Source organism: Cebidichthys violaceus, unplaced genomic scaffold, assembly GCF_023349555.1.
Source record: "Cebidichthys violaceus isolate CVI_PGR_0920_01 unplaced genomic scaffold, fCebVio1.0.p SCAF_4, whole genome shotgun sequence".
NCBI classification, from domain to species: Eukaryota; Metazoa; Chordata; class Actinopteri; order Perciformes; family Stichaeidae; genus Cebidichthys; species Cebidichthys violaceus.
In genome coordinates this window covers 18130774-18151341 of record NW_027176594.1, presented here as the reverse complement: position 1 = coordinate 18151341, position 20568 = coordinate 18130774, and the positions used below count along the sequence as shown (strand labels likewise).

General features: G+C 39.8%; 1 protein-coding gene across 1 annotated transcript in view; it reads right to left on the bottom strand.

The window, feature by feature from the left end:
• Nucleotides 1-20568, bottom strand: part of LOC137885338 (zeta-sarcoglycan) — a 297134-nt gene that overhangs the window by 88797 nt on the left and 187769 nt on the right. Inside the window, exon 3 of the mRNA XM_068727562.1 lies at nt 4858-4959. Within this exon, the coding sequence (XP_068583663.1) occupies nt 4858-4959 (102 nt within the window). The remainder of the gene's footprint in view (nt 1-4857; nt 4960-20568) is intronic.

Below are 20568 nucleotides of genomic sequence, written 5' to 3'. Positions count from 1 at the left end.
TTTTTGAGTAAGACATACGGTGTGTGGGAAGGATGCCATCTACATCTTCTCCGTTCTCCTACATTCCTTTATGTCCTAAATTTTTGTTTTCTCAAAATCATAATTTTTTTGTTGCCTATATTTTTGGTGTCCCATCGGGGACACCAAACCATAACCCCTCCCAAATCAGGTCTGTGACAAGGGTCCTGGTCAGATAGGGAAAGGTAAGCCAGTGACAAAATGGCGGCGCATGCAGACGTGGCACCAGGCAGCTCCCTTAAACTTTGCAACATTTTTGTTTTAACTTGTCATCTTTTGAGTTTATAACTAGAGCGCTCAATGATATGGTCGTCAAAATGGAATTTTCCGACGCCCCAGCCAGACCAGCACGAACAAAAGAGTTGACTGGTGGTTACAACTTTCCTAAATGACCACATCAGTGATTACAAAGATGGTTAAAACAAACTCATCACATCAGCTAAATTGAGTTAAAGAATAAATAAATCAATGGAGAATTTGGAGAGTTGCCTTTAGTAGGAGATCACGGTAATGAATGCAGATTTACAGCAAGAGAGATGTCAGAGGCTGCATAACATAGATGTTAGGTAGACCCTATTGAGGCTGTCTCATCCACTGCGTGGGAGACGCTCCCATAGAAAAGCTCTGGCAAGCGGCCGCGTGTGTCTCTTTAACGGAGGGTCGATTAACCAGACACACATTTACAAAGTAAACCAGTTAGTCATCATCTTTTAAGTCTTCTCTTGTAAAGCTGAAAAAAGACACCTCCTGTGAGGCATACATCTCAGCGTCGTGTTACTTGTCGTAGCAAGTGCGTCTTCTTCGTCTTCTTAATTGGCTCTTTATGGCCCCCTGAGGTCACTTTAAGTTGTATTTTCCCAAGTTTTTTGTTTACTATTACACTCATCTCAACCTCTTTCTTGAAAAATGTACGTCGAAACAAATTAAATCTCAGACTTAGCCTTTAATGCATTCAAATCCTTCTCCTCCTCTTCCCCCCTTCCGTGTTCTTTGACTAATAAGTGAGGAGCAAAATGCTGCAAATGGCAGCGCTAAAGCCTCCAATGTCCCGATGTCTCTTATCTCTTCTCTCCATTCATTCCAGTAATGTTTCTCATCGCTTCCTGCCTTTGAAGGTTTCTCTTCCTCTTGCAATTTTCTGTGTGTATCACTATTTTCCACTTCACAATCACTCTTCCTGCTGAAGCACTCTTATCTCCTCCAGTTAGCCAGACCCAAGAGATCCTCTTTGGGTTGGCGAGTGTGTTTGTGTCTCTTTTTTTCAGCGTTGTCTTGGTTAATTACATGGTATCTCAATGGGTTCTTAGTGTGTGTGTGTCCATGGAACCAGGTCTCTGGTTTAGCTGTAAGTCTATAACCATCAGAGTCCAGGACAGTTCGCCACAGTCGGCTGTTTTTTGTTTATTTCATGTATCTGTTGCTTTTGGTGTCATCTGACGTAAACCACTAATAACTTGTTACAGTAAGCACTGCAAGCATTTAAAAACAGGACTTATGCTGCGTTCAAATGGAATCAGACATATCATGTTAGAGGACAAGGCAACGACGGTACAATTAGGTGAGGCGAGCAGAGAATACCGGTAACGGTACACGGCATTGCTGTCCAGAGTTCAAATATTTGAACTTTTTGCCATCCTTCGCGATGGAATTTTTAGAACCGGATGTTATGTAGCTCCCTCACACAAGGAGAACGTTGTTATATAATTATAATATCAAGAGATGCATTTTATAGCTACATGCACATATAATCACAAACACAAAACGATGATATTTAACATATTTTATTCCATTCATTGTGAACAAAACTAATTTATCATAGCAACATATTGTCGTGCCTGTTTTGTTTTTCCGTCTTACCATAATGCTGTCCAGACGGTGTTGTCCGCCTGCTACCAACCGTCTGCCTGATTCCGTGTGAATGCAACATTACACTAATGTTTGTTGGTTAAACATTTTTGTTGTCCAATAGATAGAAAGTTATTTTGGGTGCAATATTTGTATTTCTGTGAAATAACCCTGCTTTCACTGATTTCCCTTTTCATAACCATTTTATTCCATCTTCTTTTTCTTCCCCCCCTTTCTTTCTTTTCTCCGTCTATGGTTCTGTTTTTTTTGTGCCGCCATCTCTCTACAGTATGTCTCCTCACAGAACAAGCGGTAGACTGGTGTGTCTTCAAGGAGTTTGGTGGATACCTCTGATTCAGCACGCTCCCACCCCAATTCAACCACGCTTCACAGTAAAAGCGCAGTGACTGTGTATATAAAAATAAGAGCATGCCTGCTGTTTAGGAAATGCGAGGGCGACCTGCTGTTTGGCTTCATGTAAGAAGATACGCGCCGCTTCATGCACACACTCAAATATGCATTGGCTTCCACGCAGGCACAAAACATCAATATCTGCTCAGACATCAAAATATCAATAGATACTTACAGTAGACAGGCGCATGCAACCCTTACGCATTGTCACACAGGCTTGTAAACACAATGGCTGACAATCACACACTTGTTGTATGCGCACAGTGCATACTGTACAATATACAAAGAAAGACAAGCAACCTGTTATCACACAGTGTTAAAGGAAACAAAACCACAACGTGGAAACAAACAGAGGAGTTTCTCATCCTTTTGCAAAACTTTTCATTTATTTATTTTTCTTGTGTTGGCTCTTATATTTTGCTATTATTGGTAACATAGAGAGTTAAAATATATATACAAGCATATACAAATAATGTGTTGTGTGGTCAAGTATTACTGTAACTAGAATTTAGATAGACACAGGGGTTTGTGTTCACATATTTAAAAAGTTGGAATATTGTATTCACGGTTTTATCGAACATTTATGCTCACTTCTATCTTGTATTAAATAGGTTTTAGCAATTTTATTATCTCCACCAGGAGATGATGATATTGGTCACGTGTGTGTGCATGAGTAAATTAGTGTATCTATGTGTCTGTCCATGGCTAATTTTGCATACTGCTGCACCAAACTGTACATTGTTTTGTGCTCATTCAGGGCTCCATGCTCAAGGACGTCTCATGGTTGCAGTGACACTCCCTCTCAAATCACCTATTATTACCTATTGCCTATTGTTTGATACTGCCATTGATTGACTGCGGACTTCTCACTTACTACTCTTAACTGCCACCACAGCAGGTGGAGTGATCACACAGCTGAGTGCACTGCTGCGCCACTCAGCCAGTGGCCAGAGACAGAGTGGGGGAAACATTTAGCTCACTTTTATGTTTTGCACGCTATGTGTGGCTACGAGCTAACAGCTAACGGACCTACCAGCGGGCTACACAAACAGCTGAGAACATTGCTGTAGCCACACAGCTTGGGGAGTTTAGTATTCATTTTGTCGAATATGTATGAAGTGTCTCAGTCGATGACTCCGAGACGAATGGAAAACTATAAACTATAAAATAATGGCAGTGTAAGACGTGTGGGAGCTTCAATTCTCGAGGCTTTCAAGACTGAACCAAAAACAGTTGTGAGGCTGTTGACAGAATTTGACTCGTACATCTTCAATGTGAACTAAAAAGCAGAAAACCATACAGTGGGCGGAAATAATAAAGTAGCAACGGCTGAAGTAGTGACCATTGATTTATGCTGCACTTGAAAACAGGGAGAGCTGCATCTACAGCATTTCTCCTCTCTAGGCTATCATGCCATGCATTTGCAAAAATGTTGACACAAATTCTGCTGAAAACCGTTGTAACATCTTAGCCTTATCATTGATTTACACTGTCCAGTAAAGAATGAATACTTAATGTGAGCAACCTTTTAGAGATCTGAGCATCACTGTCATTCTTAACTCGTCATCTGTCTCCACTCTCAACCTTAATTCTCTCTATATATATTTTAGCTCCAGTCATCCTTTTTTTTTTTTTGCCTCGTGTGTTTTTTTACATCCCCATTCCTCCTTGTGTTATCCCACACATTTATCTTAAGGCACTTCTTTTTTGTTTTACGAAAAATAAGATTTGGGAATTTTTTGGCAGGGAACTTGCATACTGTAAATCCAGTTGTTTGAAAGAGGTGTTTTCACATCAATATATAATATAAATTAGAGAGGGAATAATGACATGTTTAACTTCCTAACACTAGCTCTTAGCAGCTCATAATACATCATAAAAACTACATCAAATAACCACTACGTATGATAAAAATGAACTAATATGACAACACTCAGAATGACTTCTGGACGATTCCGGGACGGTGGTAAAATTAAAATTAGTATGCATGGAGCCTTGCTGTCAATTATAGTTATTAGAAAGAATATCAGAATCGGCAAACATTGGAATCGGCAGATCAGAATCAGCCAAGAAAAATGCAATCAGATCAACATCTTTCATAAATGTCCCGTCTATCAATTGTCCTATATCTTTCTGTTCTACTCCATCACACCATTAATCTCTTGCTGTGCAATTGAAATTCCACTCCCCCGCTCTATACACACACGCAGGCAATGTGTTTGTGACAGTGTGACACTATTACAGTCAATCCCCCGCCTGCTTACCATTCATACATATGAACACACACACACACACACACACACAGAGACACACTCAAGCACACAGACACACAGTGTCAAATGATTGTCCTATATAGAGTGACATAGTGTCCATGCCGCCTCAGCTGACAGGACCAATGATGATTCTGTGTGTGATGGATGAAGATATAGAAGACTGCTGGATCATATGCAGCGTCATAATGTGTCACATACATGACAAATAGATCTTGACTGCCGGGAACATTTGATTTCTGCTCATTATAAGGGTTGGAAGGGGCGCATAAACACACACATACACACACTAACACGTATACACACTTCTTACCCTACGAGACTGGATCTCTTTGACGTATAGAGGCAATAAGAATTCGGACACGCCTTCCAATCGGACACCTTCCTTGGTCACCCGCAGATTCCCCATTCCATCCTAAAAATACGGAGATACATACAGAGAGAGACAGACACAAAATTATTCATGAAATAAATCACAAGTCGAGCGCAAACAATGAAAATGTATTTTTACCCACATATAGTGTCCTCATCGCCACAGAGCCAGAGAATTCACTGATTTGCTTTGCTCATCTACATTCTGATGAGTTTTCTATTAGACGTGTTTATAAATATTAATTACTGATTACTTAAACGGTATCATTATATTATACATAGTATACTTAATCAGTTATTCATACAGGTCCCCCTGCGGTTGGAGGTTGAACAGACTTGGAATCAGTTATAGGAAAAGTTTTGGTTTAACTACATCACGTTTCAAACAGACTCAGAGTATAACAATGTATCTGACTCTATATCCATAAAATTATCCAATCACATGTTATTTTGGACAATTAGCTAACCGCGTGCATTGAATAAAATGGCTTAAAAGTGACTGTATGGTTATATTAATGGTCAGAGGTGTGTGTTTGATTTCCAAAGTATGTTTTTGGAGTCTAATTCTCTCATTTCACTCTCATTGTGATCTGACAATGTACAGGTGCAGGCCGGCAGTCCTTTTTAGCTCGGTTTCTCACCACAGCTCCTTATGATTTAACACCGACTTTGGGAGTAGCGCTACCTTAAATTGAAGCCCGTTAAAATGACAGAACCAGAATGAAAACACAAAGTATTTACCCATCAAAAGTGGCTTTACTTAAGAACATTTTATTTGGGGACAATTTAACTGCTGTCTTACATTTACGGAGGTACAGAATTCATGGCGTCCCTCGTTTTGAATCTGCTTCATCTCGTAAATTTGCCATGACAAAATAACATCATGACTGTCAGTATTTAAGACATCTACACTATTTAGTGTCTTAGGTTTTGACAATTTAAGACATGTTCAGAGCTTTTAGATCTCCAGATAATCAGCCGTGCTCATTAAAATTAGTCATTGATGAGCGGTGTAATATTGATGAGATATGGGAATATCATGTATTCACAGAGGTCTGCTTCATCCACAGTGAGATCCTGTTTTACATAGAACATTCGTAACAGTCTGTTAGGGATACATTTTTAATGCAAGCATTTGATTATTAATACCTATATTCAACATCAACGAGCAACACACAATAACCATTCATTAAAAAAAGAAAGGATGGGCAACAGTAGAGACAGTGATAAGTTATACTTGATGTACATGTTGCGCTATCTTTGGTAGCATTCAGCTACAACATATCCCAGGAGTCTTAGCCATGAGCACACTGTCAAAGGCTCATGAGGGATGTAGTTTTGACGTACAAAAAAAAAAAAAAAGTGATTCATTTTTGTCATAACGACATGGTGCTGAAAGTTTAGCTTACAATGCAGACAGAAAACCCCAATAACACATTCCAGCTTGTCACAAAGACAGATGAAAAAAAAAGCACCTGCTGAGAAAACCCATTGAGTTATAAAATAGAGCTCACAATAGGAAGGCTTCTCAAACAAAGATGCAATGCATTAGAATCACAAATTACACAATTTCAAATAAAAATCCTACTTACATCAGAATAATACAAAGCTTTAATCTGTTTAACTTGATTTTTGACTTTAATTTGTACACATTTGCCTTTATTGTTTAGACCTTTCTTTTCCCTTCCACACCAAATTAATTATTAACTAATGATGACCTTTATTTCCCTATTTATCAACGCTACAAGTAACCAAAATGAAAACGAAGGATTTAAATCGGTTTCTTCCCTAACTTTCTCCCAGCCTCGTTGGATCATTTCTGATCAGCTGACCCGGCACGCTTTGATAAAAAAAAAAGGCTTTGTCCAAGTTGGCGATCAGCTGTGTCGCATTTTACAGATTCCACACGAGTGAATGCTTGAGAGATTGTTGGATCAGACTTACATGGTAAGATTAAATTCCTTTCAAACAGCCATGCAGGGTATCAGGATGGTAGTAAGGGCTTTTACAGAGCAAAGAGGCAGCTACTGTACCATGTCAAATCTGTGCTTAGGAGAGCGACAGTGGAGGCGGCATAGCAAATGCAACAGCTGCTCTGATCACGTGCTTGCTCAGAGTTCGCTGAGGATTATGGGTATTGTAGTAGGTTGCGTGGGAACATATCTTTTGATGAATGAAGAAGTTGAAATTTGCAAAGAAACTGATAACGTAGCCTTGTTTGCATATTTAGACAATCTGATAAAAGACCAGCTGCAATCACCAACAAAATGGAGTTGAATGATTAAGATTGTAAACAATGCATCATATTTGAATATAAATGCAAATGTGAAAAAACGTTGTTGTTGCCAGTTTATAGTGGCAATGCTATTTTCTTCTTGTTTTTAATAGAGATATTAAAACAAACAAAGAACCATGACAGCAGTGTTACTGGTTAATCTGAAATACTTTCTTTACAGCGAACATGTTCAGGTTCGAGAACCTAAAACCTCAAACAAACAATGTGGATTGAACTAATTCAGCCTTCCATCGGACTAACTTTTCACACAAAATGTGTTGCTTCATGACAACATGTTAGTCTTGCTTCCCTGGTTCCCAGCTCGCTTTCCGTGTACACAACTGTTCATGAAACTGTCCGTGGAGATAGAAATTCTGTTCAGAGTGCTGCAGCAGATTATCATTAATTGTTAGGTGCAACAAACCAACGAAGCCTTTCAAATTAGAAATCTACTCAAGGAGTGGGAGTGAGAGAGAGAGAGAGAGAGAGAGAGAGAGAGAGAGAGAGAGAGAGAGAGAGAGAGAGAGAGAGAGAGAGAGAAGATACATCGTGAGGATAAGACAATGAGGAGAGAAGAGGAGGAGAGAGAAGAGGAGGAGATGGAAGATGGGGACAGGTCAGCCGGGGACATGCAAAACTTAAAGAGGAGAAAATCACAACTCTCACACCAGCAATGACAGAGCTAAATTGGCCTCCTGAACGAGATAAACACCATACTAAAAAATATGCCAATGCGTTTTCCTTCTGCTGCTGTTGATATTGCATTGCACTTACAGTTATGTTGGGTATACTTTTGTATTTGTTAACTATTACGATAAAAGATATGTGTGAATATAGATCGTGAGATTCATTTCGCGACTCATTTTATGAGTCTTATCAAGATGTACAGTGATGTTGTTTGTGATTTGACTCGTGTCTTCATTGGGGGTTTGCGACGAATACGACGACTTCAGTATAAAGATGTATTTTGGATTGTCACTTAAATGCCTGTTTTTTGGCTGTATGCGGGACTTTACCACTTGATTCCCACATCGAACAACTAAATGTTAATTGTTAATGTTCAGCAAACGATGATATCATAAACTACACTTGCTCAACGTAAAGCAAGGAGATGCTTTCAAACCACAAGTTGAAGACATTGACATTGGATTTGAAGGTACCACCACTTTATTTGAAAATAAAAATCCGTCTTTGTGGAAATGTGTGTGGAATCCAAACAGAGGTTTGAGATGCAATCTGTTCAGGGTAATGGTTTCCTGAATTTAATTAACATTGATCCCTTTCATTGCAAATCTGTAATCAAACAAACCTCATCACATCAGAGGTGGGCGACCTTGACAGTGTGATATGTGATTTTTAACAAAACCAATCCTAACCCCATATATTGGTCTACATGTAATCCACTCGCACACAAATTTACAAGTGGCAGCAGAGCACAGCGATAAGAGTGTGTCAGATCGATAAGTTAAACCAGCCAGAGGTTTTCAGTGTTGTTGTTAGATCTATAGTCATTATGCTGAATATACAGTGGAGCATTGGGCTCATTCAATAAGCGATAACACACCGGGCCTGGGGAATGACAAACTCACTCACTACCTGGAATATATATACACACACACACACATACACACACACACACACACACACACACACACACACGTAGAGGGAGAAAGGCATACATACAGAATTAGCTTAGTTTGAACAAATTCACAATACCTACATTCCCTGCACTGCCTCCATATTCCTCCCTCTCTCAGTCACACTCTCAATTCCAAAAACATGAAGACGATGATGTTAAAATTAATCAGGAGGTTTTTATTCCACATCGCTGCTCCACTGTCCAACACAGAAGCCACATTCTGATTGAACATGACAGCTTCCTCTGTTTTTTCCGCACACAGCTTGTCTTTTTGTTCCATTTTCAATCCAGTATGCATCACTGGCATGAATGGTACTCGGGAACAATATTGCCAAAAGCCTAGAATACAATGGAAAGTCATCAACAAACAGAAGAAAATGGGAAAATCTCTCCATTCATTGTTTGGCTCTCCTTGAAATTGTTTGTCGAGGCTTTTCTTTGTTCTTCTCTTTCTCCATCCCTCTCGTCATCTGCTTCCTTTTCTCTTTGACGTTGTTGAATGAGTTTTTGGAAAACAGATCAGAGGTTGTAGTACGCGTTTCAGCAGAGCTGTGTTCTTCTTGAATTAAAAGCCCACTCAGGTAATCATGTTGAACGGTATTTATAATTGAGCAAGAATTGGTAATAGACGTTTAGATTATTCATAATTAAAAGTTACAAACTGACTTAAATGCATTTCAGCCACCTGGACTTCAGTGTAAGTAAAGGGCACCATAAATACAACAGGATTTTTAAATTGTATTTCATTTTAATATTTTCAATCTGCAGACGTGGTAACTGCATACGTTGACTGTCAATGTAAGAAGCTAACTCATCCGTTTAACAACAAACGGGTTTAAAAAAGACACGTATGCCTCTATAGTTTGCGGGTGGGTGAAATCTGGTCAATGTCAAAAAGAAATAACATTCAATAACATTGTTCATTTTTTCATTTCTTCTGTCTCTGCTTCTTGAGATCTAAGAAATATTGATTTCCGTTCTTGCATCCCAGACTTACTCTCTATATCAAGGCTTTTCCCATTTAAATGTCAGCAGATGTTTTATCTCACTAAGATCACTGTAGACTATTTTAGCTTCCTTGTAAACTTGTGCAGCCTTCAGTGCTTGTGGTGAGTCCACATGTGCATCAGGCTACTGTGTGCATTGTATGTCTCACCTCATCTTATTGTCTTTTGGAAACAATGTATCATGCTATCTCTGTGGTATTTCCATGATACTCTATCCACTATTTCTACTATAGTCTTTAATTTAGAAATGTTCACTTCCACTGAGGTAGAAAAAACACTCACACTTTTCGACACTGTGCAGCCTGGCCGGTCTTAACAATCTTGAGCCTTACTAATAAAATTAGCAGGTGATGTTATTGCACCTCCACTGACATAATCGTTTTTAATATTTCTTCAGCGTCAATAGGCAGCCCTCTTATCGAGAGTTCTGTCCCGCCGTTGCTTAAAGCTGGAGACTCTGCATTGTTGAATCATAATAGGCCCATTTCCAAACTGTCATCGCTGTCTAACAATCTGAAATCCTTTGTGAGCAGCTAAAAGCATTTGTATTCACAATTGGTATTTAATTGTATTTATTTATTTAATTTACTGCTGATATTTCTTATCAGCCATAGCATGTACAAACTGACAGCATCCCCAGTTCCCTGACACTATCTATTGGTGTGTCAAAGGGATTAGTCGTACGACATTTATTCTTATGCATTATTTTTTTATATTTAAACACTACAATAGTATTGGACCTGAGCGCTCTCTTTCCTTTTAGACTGCAGTTGAGTTGTATTTTAAGAAACAAGCCTCTGCTAAATTACTTTACTGATATACAATATATTGCTATCTCTCTCTCTCTCTCTATATATATATATATATATATATATATATATATATATATGCTGCTTTGTCTGCCAAAGCACTTTGTAAACTCTGTTGTAAAAGTGTTATATAAATAAAGTTATTATTATTATTAATATATCCGTTGGCAAGGGGCAACATGAAATACAACAAGAAGGCCACAAACACACATCATTGCACTCGTTGCCATTTCTGTTTGGCATTGGCACAGAATACATACTTTTAGTAATTAAGCAAAATCAATAATCAACATAAAAGCTGGCAAATTAGTCAGTTTGGCAAAAATCACGAATCAGAAAAACAATGTTTTGCTTTGTCTGTATGTCTCATTCTCTTTTCCTGCCAATTGAAATGGGCTTCATTGATACAAAATCAAGCGTTTGCCAGAGAAAAATCAACAACTCCCAGCACAATGACAATGACACACACACACACACACACACACACACACAATGCTCTCATCAGAACAATGAACTGCACTCCCCTGCTTCCTCCATTTTCTTTCCTTACACCACAGCATAAATATGTTTACAAACAGCAAATGTATGCATATCGATTTAACCATGTATGTTCTTTTGATTCTGTATGTCCATCTGTGAGCGTGAAATGTACATTTTGTGTGTACAAAGCATCTAAAATTGACTCCACACTGACAACATTGAGAAATTTTTATTTGTTAGAAATAAAAACAAAATATTACAATATTCTGTAATATAACACTTTGGGAGAAGCCATTCTGCATAGTCCTTTTACTTTTGATACATTAAGTATATTTTGCATTTTATACTTTTGCACTGTCACTCAAGTAACAAAGTTAATTCACGACTTTTACTTGCAAATAACTATTTTAGACTACGGTATTTGAACATTTACCTTTACTAAGTAAATGACCCGAGTACTTCTTCCAGCAGTGATTATCATTGATTAGTTCATACATCCCACTAATGGCTAATGCAAAATTAGTTGGCACAAACACCTTTATTTGGACGCATTGTTAAAACTCGTGTGGTCACATACAGTGTGACCACACACACACACACGCACATAATACAAACGCCTACAGAGACAGCTGTAAAATAAAAGCCTAATTGTCTTGAACAAATTCCATGCGGCCTTAATTATGGACCATGTTCCTCTTTCTCCATATGTTGTAGTCATTTCCTCTCTCCACCGATTTCACTCTACCTCGCCCGCCCGCCCACATGTGTCGGCCAATATTGAAAAGCACCTGAAAAAGGTCAGGATCAATAAACCCTCAAATAAAAAGGACGTCATGAGGGTGAAGTTCAAGCACACTGATACGACTTACTTTAGAGTAAGAGAGCAAGCAGGGAGAAGCCAATGGAAGGAGATTATAAGAAATACCACCACAGATGAAAACTCCTTCTTATAGATCACAGTCTTTTTGTGAAAAAAGGCACGTAGCACTGATCTGCTGCTCCGTTATGAACCTTCCAGACCTCTGAGATAATCTATGACAGGTCTGCTCACTGTCCCATCAGCTGAACACGGAGAAGCAACATTCCGGTTTCATGCACCACAAACTCCAAGAATACTTTCAATCTTTGTTTGGCTTTCATAAAGTTAACCTTGGAACTATTAGTCAACTTTTTCTTTATTGTTTGATTTGCCATATTCTATTTAAACTTATTTGAATCTTCACATGTATTTTGTTTGACTACAAATAAACTAAATGAATAAACGCAGCTCTCGCCTTGACTGTAAATATTGTCCTAGTAGCAACATCATTTTCAAAAGTAAAAAAGACATTGATCAAACAATCAGTCATTCATGAGAGCATGAATATGTATGAAAAAGAAATGTATGTATACAACATTAAGTGTATGGTGCTTAAAACATTGTAAACTTAAAAAAAAAATAAAAAATGTATGTTTGGGAAACCAGCAAGAACAGTTATTTATAATGTCTACTGTTTTCAAAAAGATTTAAATATCATGAATAGAAATTGACCTGTGCATATATTGCCTACTGTAAATTCAATGTAGCTCAATCGCATCTAGACTGTGACCAGACAGGACACATCTCGGTGCACCTGTGCGTGTGAACATTTTTGCATTTGCAAGGTCAACAGAGTGTGTGACTGGGTGAACTTTGTCTTTGAAGCAGTCGTTTCAGAGATAATGATGGATTCTCTCATCATGGAGAGGTTAACTGGCAAACTGTCCTATTAAGTCAAAGCATACCATATGCAAGGTTATACACACAGGACACCCACACCAGTCATTTACAAAGGACCGATCACCATGACTTCTAAGTGTCTACACACACACACACACGCATACACAGACACATGAAGACACACACACACACACACACACACAAACGATAAAACCATGTGTCCCTGTGGTGATGGATAGGCTGGGAGAGTATTTTGCAGGCATTTCTAATATTCAGGACCGTTGTAATTTTTCACACAACCTTTTATGTCAGCCAGCAGACACAGAGTGGAGAGAGAGAGAGAGAGAGAGAGAGAGAGAGAGAGAGAGAGAGAGAGAGAGAGAGAGAGAGAGAGAAAGAGAGAGAGAGAGAGAGAAAACGCACTAATAGCAACTTGTGAGTTCTTTGGCCGTCCTTTGCCTGTTTGACCATTTGGATACATTACTGTATATGAGGGTCAAGGTTAAGGAAATTACTTTAATTTGAAATGTTAAATTATTAGTGGATGGAATTCAACGCAATTAAGAGATCAGGTTATTTGAACTATGCAGCGATAACTCTATCGCTGCATAGTGAGGGGAGGGGAGGTTGTCATTATGGAATGATTTTGGAATTAAATAAAAAAACATATAACTTCACATGCATTCCAAATACATGACTTACTCCGTTGTGAGTACAACTGTTGGGATAGAACCAACCTCATTCATTCATGCTTCACTAACTCATAGTTGTTTGACTTGATGTGAAAAAAGCTACCGTTATATGTCATGATACAAGCTCTATTTGTAAATGTATGCCGGATGCCTTGTCATTCCACATGTGGTCTGATATATGGAGGATGGGGAGCGACTTGAATTAGGTCATTCTGGAAATTTCAACCTCATACTGCAAGTCCCCAAAATCCATTTTGGAGGCAACCGCCTTATTGAAATTATTGACTGCTTCAACAGGAGGCCGTTTGCTCAGAAAGTCAAGCTACCTTAACAGCTCCCTCGGGGCTCCATGCCAACAGCCAGTGCGTGTATAGCATCTTTTTCTTTATCTCCCTCCTCTCCTCTTCACCTCTCTCCCTCCTCCACTACACTGCTTATCTTTCTTCCTCGCTCTTTCCTAAAACTGCACAACTTCCTCGATCGTCTGGTGCTCTGGCATGGCACGGACGCTGCCAGAGTTGGACTAAGAAATGGATTTTTAACTCTGTTAAACCATGTTCAAAATTGAATGCAGGTGTGGCATGCCCGTGGCATGTAGCCACAGTCATTTCCTGTACTGAGACTTTAAGGTTGGATTAAAAAAAGAAAAGATTTCTGAGCAAGCAAGCGAGAGAAAAGCTGTAATACTGCCCAGGTAGGGAATCAGACGTTTATTATTAGAGACAAGCATTTATTCCTAGTTTCCCCTGTTTAAAAAGTAAGCATTGCTGATCTACTCCTTACGCTGTGTTAATTTGCTGTTGCTGCCATTAGCTGTTAATGCAAACTCTGCACTTCCGCCATCTGTTTCACATCAAAAACACTTTGTGCTGTTCAGGGGGTTAAAGTACTCACAAGGTGTTTCTTTTTAAAGAAACTTCAACAGGAAGTTGGCCATATATTATAAAAAAAATATTCTGTTTGTTCATGGATGCCTTAACCTTTATTTTGACATTTTAAATAAAAAGAAATATCTGAAGCATGTGTGTTATATTGATTAGATCAGGCTCCAATGGCTAAATAACATGGGTGAGTAAAGAGAGACAGCAATAAGATGACAGCTTGTCCTGGATAGAGGAATGAATGTGTGTGTGAGTTTAAGTACTCTGTAAAAACAGCTGTACTTGATTAGACTCACCAAAAACTATTTTATTTTTTTACAATTAGGATGCAGGTTTTTAGTCCTTCTGTTGGAATCTAAATGAGCAATATGCACCTTTGTCTACTGACTACAACAGCATGCACGACATACCATGATGACACGTAGCAATGACATCAAATCACTGGTGATTTATCTGCTGTTGACTTTTGTTTGCATAGTGTCTGACCTGCACTAAACATATTTCTTGGTTGGACTGATTTTGAGTTGACACATATTACATTATGGTATTTTTTTTATTTTTATTATTACATTTTTTTTTCTAATAATGATAATAGAAATAAAAACATAAAACAAAGCGTATGTGACTTGCCAACAGCCACTTTTACACGGTGCCTGCATCTGAAGCTTTTTTTATGAAAAGACATCTGCAGTTACAATTACATGAATACATGTTCCACTTAATATTCTCTGAGTTAAATTAGTTGGTATGGTCCATGATAAAATCTCAATCAGTAAAATTACAATAACTATATGACTCATCAGAGAAATGAGAAAATGAAATGCATTTTGACTCAACTAAAATGATCTAATTTGTCACAAGCACTGTCCATACTGGTTGGGTGAGGTAGTTCCTTAGAGCTCAGTAGACCAACTCATGTCATTAGCCTCACTTATTTCCCTGTCTGCATATAAACCCTGTACTCACTCTACCAGGCTACTTCTGCTTGAGGTACAGACAACGTCATTGAATTGAGGAGCAACTAGAAAGGTGCACTTAGTAGAGTGTAGGGCTGTCCTCGACCAAGTACATTCTTAGCATTCTTACCAGAGATGTGCTCATAAGTTTCTTGGAAATAAAAAATTCTGCACAAAAAATGACTAATCGACTAAAGAAATATGTGACAACTAAGACGTAAAACAACCGATAATTAACTAATCAGCTAAGAGGGGGAAGCCCCTGCTGGTAAAGTGCAGATCTCCACCAGGTGTGCTCTCATTTAAATACAAGCAGATGTCAGAAGTTCTGCAGCTGCTCTGTGCAGGCGCGTCTCAGCTCTGTCTCATGGGTGTGACCGCGACAGGTGAGAAAACCGTTTCCCCAATACAATTCATGGTTTTCCCGCCATTGGTCTCTGGCCGCAGAGTAGCAGCTGGGGGTTTGGGGTGCACTCAGCTTTGTTGCCCCTACCTCTCCGACGTACGGGTAGTGAGTGAGGAGTCACCAGGCAGCCAATGGCGGTATAAAACAGTTTCTAAAAGGTTTTCTGAGAAACTGCGAGTCACTGCAACCTCGAGAGGTCCTTGAGCAAGCCCCAAAATATTATGCAGTTTGCTGCAGCAGAATGAGAGATTAGCTGTGGACAGACACAGAGGTGCACACTGACACACAAACACACACACACACACACACACACACACACACACGCGAGTGGTCTCATGATTTTCCTGGCGGAGATAATAACAGATATATAACTGATGCCTCTAGCTGAGAATAGAAGAGAGGGTGTGGGCAGGGAGTCTTTGTTAGCAAAGGACGATGCTGGACTGAAGATGCAGCTGAAACTGATGACTGAAAACGATGACTGAATATGAGCAGTACTGATCCCCCCCCCCACACACACACACACACAGTACAGGGGATAGAAAGCTTCTGCAGTGTAGCTCAAGGTTCCTGGTCAATACTGAGCATTATAGCAGCTAGTGCTAACACATGTTGGATGACTTTCCAGTTATTAAGAGCCAACAACAGTTATATCACCTTGTCATGAAAATGTAATGTCAGACCATCAAGAAAAAGCCAGCAATGAGGACTTTTGCATGTTTGTTTTTTTTCTAATCTAAAAGTGTGAATCCAGGATTTCTCATTTATGCCTCCATTTCTAAGTGAAGATTCAGTGAAAATGATATAGCTACAGGGGACTACATGATGTGTCAGCAGAAATTAACCTTTCTAAAGCTTTTTGTTTGACCGTGGCCGTGCACCAACAGACATCCCTCGTTGTCCACAAACGGAGTGCACACTTGTCTCCGACGTACAGAGCCGCCACTCCGCGTCCCGAATCACCTCTGACTGACAAATGACAGCGGAGAGTCCCCCCCCCCCCCCCCCCGCTGCTTGGCTTGTTCCACACAAACCTCTCACCCGCACAAATCGCACACAAAATCACGACGGGAACAAGTTGACAAGTGCAGTTAACGTCACCTCGCTTTCACCAACAGCTGTGTCCCACTTCACCTCTGCAGCCTGAGAGACAAGTCTGAGTGACAAACGACAGCAAGGGTCGCATGCCTCTTCACACTTGTGTTTTTTCTGCTTGCTTCACTGCTCTCACCTCCTCTCTGTCTTGTCGTAAAAAATTAAATAAACCTAAAGTGTTCGTTTAATAGGGAGAGTAAAGAAGTAGTCATGCGAGGCCCAGTGGTGAGATGAGAGATCACCGCACTCAAAGAGTTCCCAAAACTCCCTTTCAAGATGTTGGGAGGAAATATTCAAGCACTTAAAAGTAATAATAGTCTGTGGTAAGGCCGCATATACAGAATTGTTTTTTCAAGTCTAAAAATAGTGCTCTCATTTTTAGAACTGCTTCTATTTTCCAGAGTCCAAATATTCAATATGTCCTTAATATATATCATGAAATCCATCACTGACTCAGTGCTGGCCCTGCAACGCATTCCCTTTAATTATATTAATTTAATTTAGATATCTAAAAAATAATCACCATGCCTGCAGTGTGTTGCACACTTCATGTTTTTTGAAGAGATAGAAGAAGAGCTTGGTTGTCCTCTGCCTATTTGTGGTGTAAGTGATGTAAGAATGACATGACCAGTCTCAGGAAGTAGTGACAGGTTCTCCGTCAGTATCTCTCTGTCTAGTCGCTTCAGTGCCTCTTATTCAACCCCCCCCCCCCCCCCCCCCCTTCCCCCCCCGAGCTGCAAAACATGTTCTAAGACGTTATCTGAAACAGGTTGAAACGCTGATGTTAGAAGCAGGAACAGAACAGTTGCATATCTGTTGGATCGAATGTACTGTCCGTCCTCAATACTCTGAAAAGAGAAAGCAGTTTCTGGTATTTAATTGCTCAGTAATGTCAGGCTCTAATGTTTGAAACTGATGTAGCTGTGGATGCAAAAGCTAAGCTTCTATAATGTATAAATGGCTGAGGTTAAGAACAAGATGTGTGGTTTGGAGTGAGATTCACGGTTGAGTGGCTTGCCACGTATTTCATTTGATCTGATGGCAGGCAAAATGAGAAGAAAAAAGGTAAATGCAGAAGTGTCAGATGCATGTGCCGTCTGAATCGGCAGTGACTCGTCTACAGGTTCATATACATTGTGACTGCAACACGAATCCCAGCAGCAGCTCAGCCCACACATTCATGTTCTACATTAACGTGAAAGTCTGAACTGGGACTATTTAAACGGTGACAAGTGAGAGTGCTAATATTGACTCGCTGATATTCGGTACGGCTGCAGTCATTTATTTGCCTTCCTAACACGGCGATCACATTTAATCCATAATGCATTTTGTGCTGCTGAAAATTGCATTTAATGTTCTGCACACAACTATACCGCAGCGCAAGGGTTTCCATACTCACCTCAAATAAAACATTTTCACGGTATTAAGATATCAAATCTGATTCAGGTCAAACGTTCTCACCACATAAATGTCATTCAAAGTGCAAGGCAAATGTACAAATATTCAATTATTTAATGCACTGCAGGATGTTTAACCGCATACCATTTGTTACAGCAATCTATCAGCTACATAAGAACGTAACAATAATTAAGTTTCTTTGAAAAGAAAAAAGAAAACCTTCTTAAGACAGTAATATATTCACTGCAACTGTGTTCCAATGCTGGCAGCCAGACTTTTATTCAACAATTTCAGGGACCTAAATTGCTACAGTAACAGGTTTCTGGCACTGCTTACAAATGGCCTCAAAGTGCCACATAAAGCATTTTCACACTGAGCTGAGTGAGCAAGGGTCTCTCTGTCTTGATTGCTTTCTTTTTTTTTTCTTCTTCTCGCTGCTGTCCTTAAACCCCAAACAACTGGACACTGATCTCCTCTTAGTCTTTAGTCAAGAGAGTAAGCGTCAATGATGGACTCCGTCAGGGGGGCGAAATCTACTCCTGGATCTGTTGCCGTGACCTCAATCCCAACTCCACCATCACCCGTGTGGACTAATGATATCAATACAGAGTCAATGTTTGCTCGACATCCCTCCTGGTGCGTGTGTGATGTGTCGCTGTGACATGCATTGTATCAGGAACGTCCATTCCCCTGGTGCCGCAAGGACAACGCCCACTCAAAGCGCCGGCTTGCGTCATACCCAATCAAGTCAGTCACTTTTGCAATTGCCGAATAGGGGAATAAAAACCACTCTGTAATTTGCTTCTGCGGCTTTAGTTTGATCCCTTTTAGTATTCACACAGTGAGAGGCATTGCTAGCACGCAAACCTCCACTGAGCAGGTGGAAGTGCAACAAAACATCTAGTTGAGCGTAGAAGATCAGCACTTTATATTTTTACACATTCATTGTGTTCACATAACAAGTGCTGCATTGTATCCGCCCCACCCCTCCGGATGTATCATTAGAAAGTGACATGTCGCGATGCCTGACTTATGCACCCGGAGTGTGCCTGTCTGCATCGCTCATGCACAGAGTCGAAAAATAAACCAGGTGACCCAGCGCTCATCCCGTCCCTGCCACCAGATATGTGACTGGTATAATGGGTTGTGGGTGACAGATCATCACTGCTGGATCCCGTGGCCACCAGCTCCCCTGTCTGCCAATCACTCGCCTCCGAAGAGCACCCACACAGAGAGCATGTCTTCTTCCACTGCTGGGAATGTTTCTGAGTGACAAGCATGAGAAAGATGAATCTGCTTTAATCTATAGGGTCTATATTGATCCGTTGCCAGCAAACAGACAAGATAAAATAAAGGAACAGAGTTAACTATCTTAAGTGTCTGTGATGCTTCAAATTTTTGAGTGACGCACTTGGTAACAAGTGACAAAACATGTCTGGTTTCATCCATCATGTATTTTGTTCTGTCCGTCATTTCTGCCCACTGGTTGAAGCTGCCAAAAGTGGGTCGTCTTTTTTTTTTTTTTTTTTTTTTTTTCTGTCTGTCTGACAAGTTGAAACTGCACATCGCATCTCATCACTGATGTTATATACATAAGGGGTGAATAATACAATGAAAAAGAGAAAACAAAAGACTCTGCATGATGTAAAAATGTATATGCTAAGTAATGCTAGCTCTAGCTATTGCTCCAAAGGTAATACACGGCAACGTAAATGATATGTGACAGTGGCTTTCTCGAGGGACAAATGACTGCTTCTGCTTTTTTAAATCCCATGCCAACTACTTGGTCACTTGTCAGCTTGGAACTGACATGACCTGAATACCAAACAGGGTGGAAAACATCATGACTGGCTACACTGCTGACGGACAAGTTACCGTAGATGTTTGCGGGTGCCTGTCCATGTTGATCTCAGGATAAATAATGTGTCCTTCGTCTTGTGTTATGGACAGATGAGAACCCATCTAAAGTGACAACATTTTGTGGATGTATGTAACTTGGTCGGGGATACAAATGAGGTCACGAGGTGGCCAACCCTGTCTCCCAGAAGTTCCACTTATATACAACTTCATTTCAAAAATGTTTTGAAGGAAACATAATGCTGGAATTAGGAACTGGGGAATGTTGTTAACTAGCATTTCAGGCAAGTTGCAAAAATGGTGATATTGAACTTGTGAGTAAAATGTTCACTGACAGCATTTTTCACTTGGTTTGGGATTTGGTGAACATGAAGGCCAGTGCAATATTTGTATTCTCATCAAATTATTTGGTGACACAAATGCCTTACATGGATGCATCTGGATCATCTATGCTTATC